This window comes from Pteropus alecto, unplaced genomic scaffold (assembly GCF_000325575.1).
Source record: "Pteropus alecto unplaced genomic scaffold, ASM32557v1 scaffold164, whole genome shotgun sequence".
Classification (NCBI taxonomy): Eukaryota; Metazoa; Chordata; class Mammalia; order Chiroptera; family Pteropodidae; genus Pteropus; species Pteropus alecto.
This window is the reverse complement of record NW_006439568.1, coordinates 8,358,502-8,359,981: the sequence shown is the minus strand read 5'-3', so window position 1 is coordinate 8,359,981 and position 1,480 is coordinate 8,358,502. Positions and strand designations below refer to the sequence as shown.

The window sequence follows — 1,480 nt, the reverse complement described above, 5'->3', positions numbered from 1 at the left end:
TTCCTGGTGTCTGACCCTATCCCTGTCAGGTACCTCTTCCCCTTGAAAACCAGCATGTACTTCCTGAGAGGAGGGATGGTGTTAAACTTCAAAAACCCCCTCTCCCCTCCTGTCCTGGGATGATCCTTAGAAAAGAGGGGAATAGAAACATCAAAATTGGGTCGGAAGTTTTCAGTACTGATGCTGGCTTTGGCCAGCATCGCCTGGCCGATGTCAAACCCCACGTCCTCGGTGTAGTCAGGCCAGGTGCCAGAATATAAATTAAAAATTAAATGATTCCTACCATTGTTCCACAAGTGGAGACTCTGCACTTTGGATCTCAAATTGTGCACATACTGAGGTGACAACTGGTCTCTGTCTAAAGTATCCAGACTCAGGACAAAGAGGCACGCCTGGCTGGGGTCCGAGGTGTAGAACCTGGAGCCCTCGATAGCCGCTAGAATGTTTTGGTAACTTTCGGCGATTTTCTCCCCTTTCTGCTGCGGGTATACGTAGACTTTGAAGCCGTTTTTCTTGCAAAGGGTGAAATCGAAGCAGGACTCCATGCGGCACTTCTTGCCTTTGTAGATGCTCGAGTTGGCATCTCGCTTCTGCCGGGGGGAAACGTGCGCGTTGGAGTCCTCGTTTTCCACTGGATCCCAAGGAACGAAGGGGCGCAGAGCGTCCGGGAAGCGGGGCCAGAAATGATCCGGACTCGGGTGGTGCAAGCCATTCCGACCGCTGTGCTCGTCTCTCCGGCTGTGGCTCCTCGATGCCCTAAAGTGCAAGCCTCCGAAATAAAACAAAAGGGCGAGACAAGAGCCAGCTGAGAGCAGAATGAAATAGCGTTTTTTGGCCTGCATGTGTCCTGCCTGGGTCAAGAGGATTGTAAATAAACACAAGAATCACCCAAGTTTCCCAATCAACACTTTCAGCTCCAGTCCGCCATCTTCCCGCCTGTAAAGACTTCAAACTCTCCGCTCCCACCTTCTCTGGATGCCTTTCCCCAAGCCGTGGACTGATCCAGCGCATGTGGGCGATTTCTTTAACTTTCTCCCCTTCGGTCTTTCATCTTTGGGTTGCACAATGGACGGGAGAGAGCGGGGCTGAATATTTCGCACCCAGGGCGGGCGAGCAGCGGACTGTAATTTTCTTGCATGCAACAAGACGGAGGAAAAGAGAGAGAGAGGGGGGAGAGAAAAAAAAAAAGCTCCCGATGCCCAATCAATGGCAAGACGAAGTGATTTCCTTGCCTCTCGGATTCCTCCCGGCAGCGTGGAGAACGAGCCCCGGGAAAGCAACTTCAACTCATGCACACTCCCGTGCACAGCACTCCGGTTCCAACAAGTCAGCCGATGCCCGGGTGCAGCCGGCTAGTGCATCTTGCAGCTGGGGCGCCGTAACCTCACAAATCCCTGCATCTCTCTTTATTCCCTTCTGCAGCGGCTCCAAGACTCCGGCGGTGCTGACTCCTGCGCTCGCGGGGCCGGCCCCCGGGGCG

At 53.7% G+C, this 1,480-nt stretch overlaps 1 protein-coding gene across 1 annotated transcript in view; it reads right to left on the bottom strand.

The window, feature by feature from the left end:
* The window catches only part of EXT1 (exostosin glycosyltransferase 1), a 257,034-nt gene extending 255,560 nt beyond the window's left edge, over nucleotides 1–1,474 (bottom strand). Inside the window, 1 exon segment of the mRNA XM_025050134.1 lies at nucleotides 3–1,474. Within this exon segment, the coding sequence (XP_024905902.1) occupies nucleotides 3–842 (840 nt within the window). The 5' untranslated portion in view covers nucleotides 843–1,474.
* Nucleotides 1,475–1,480: the final 6 nt, after the last annotated feature.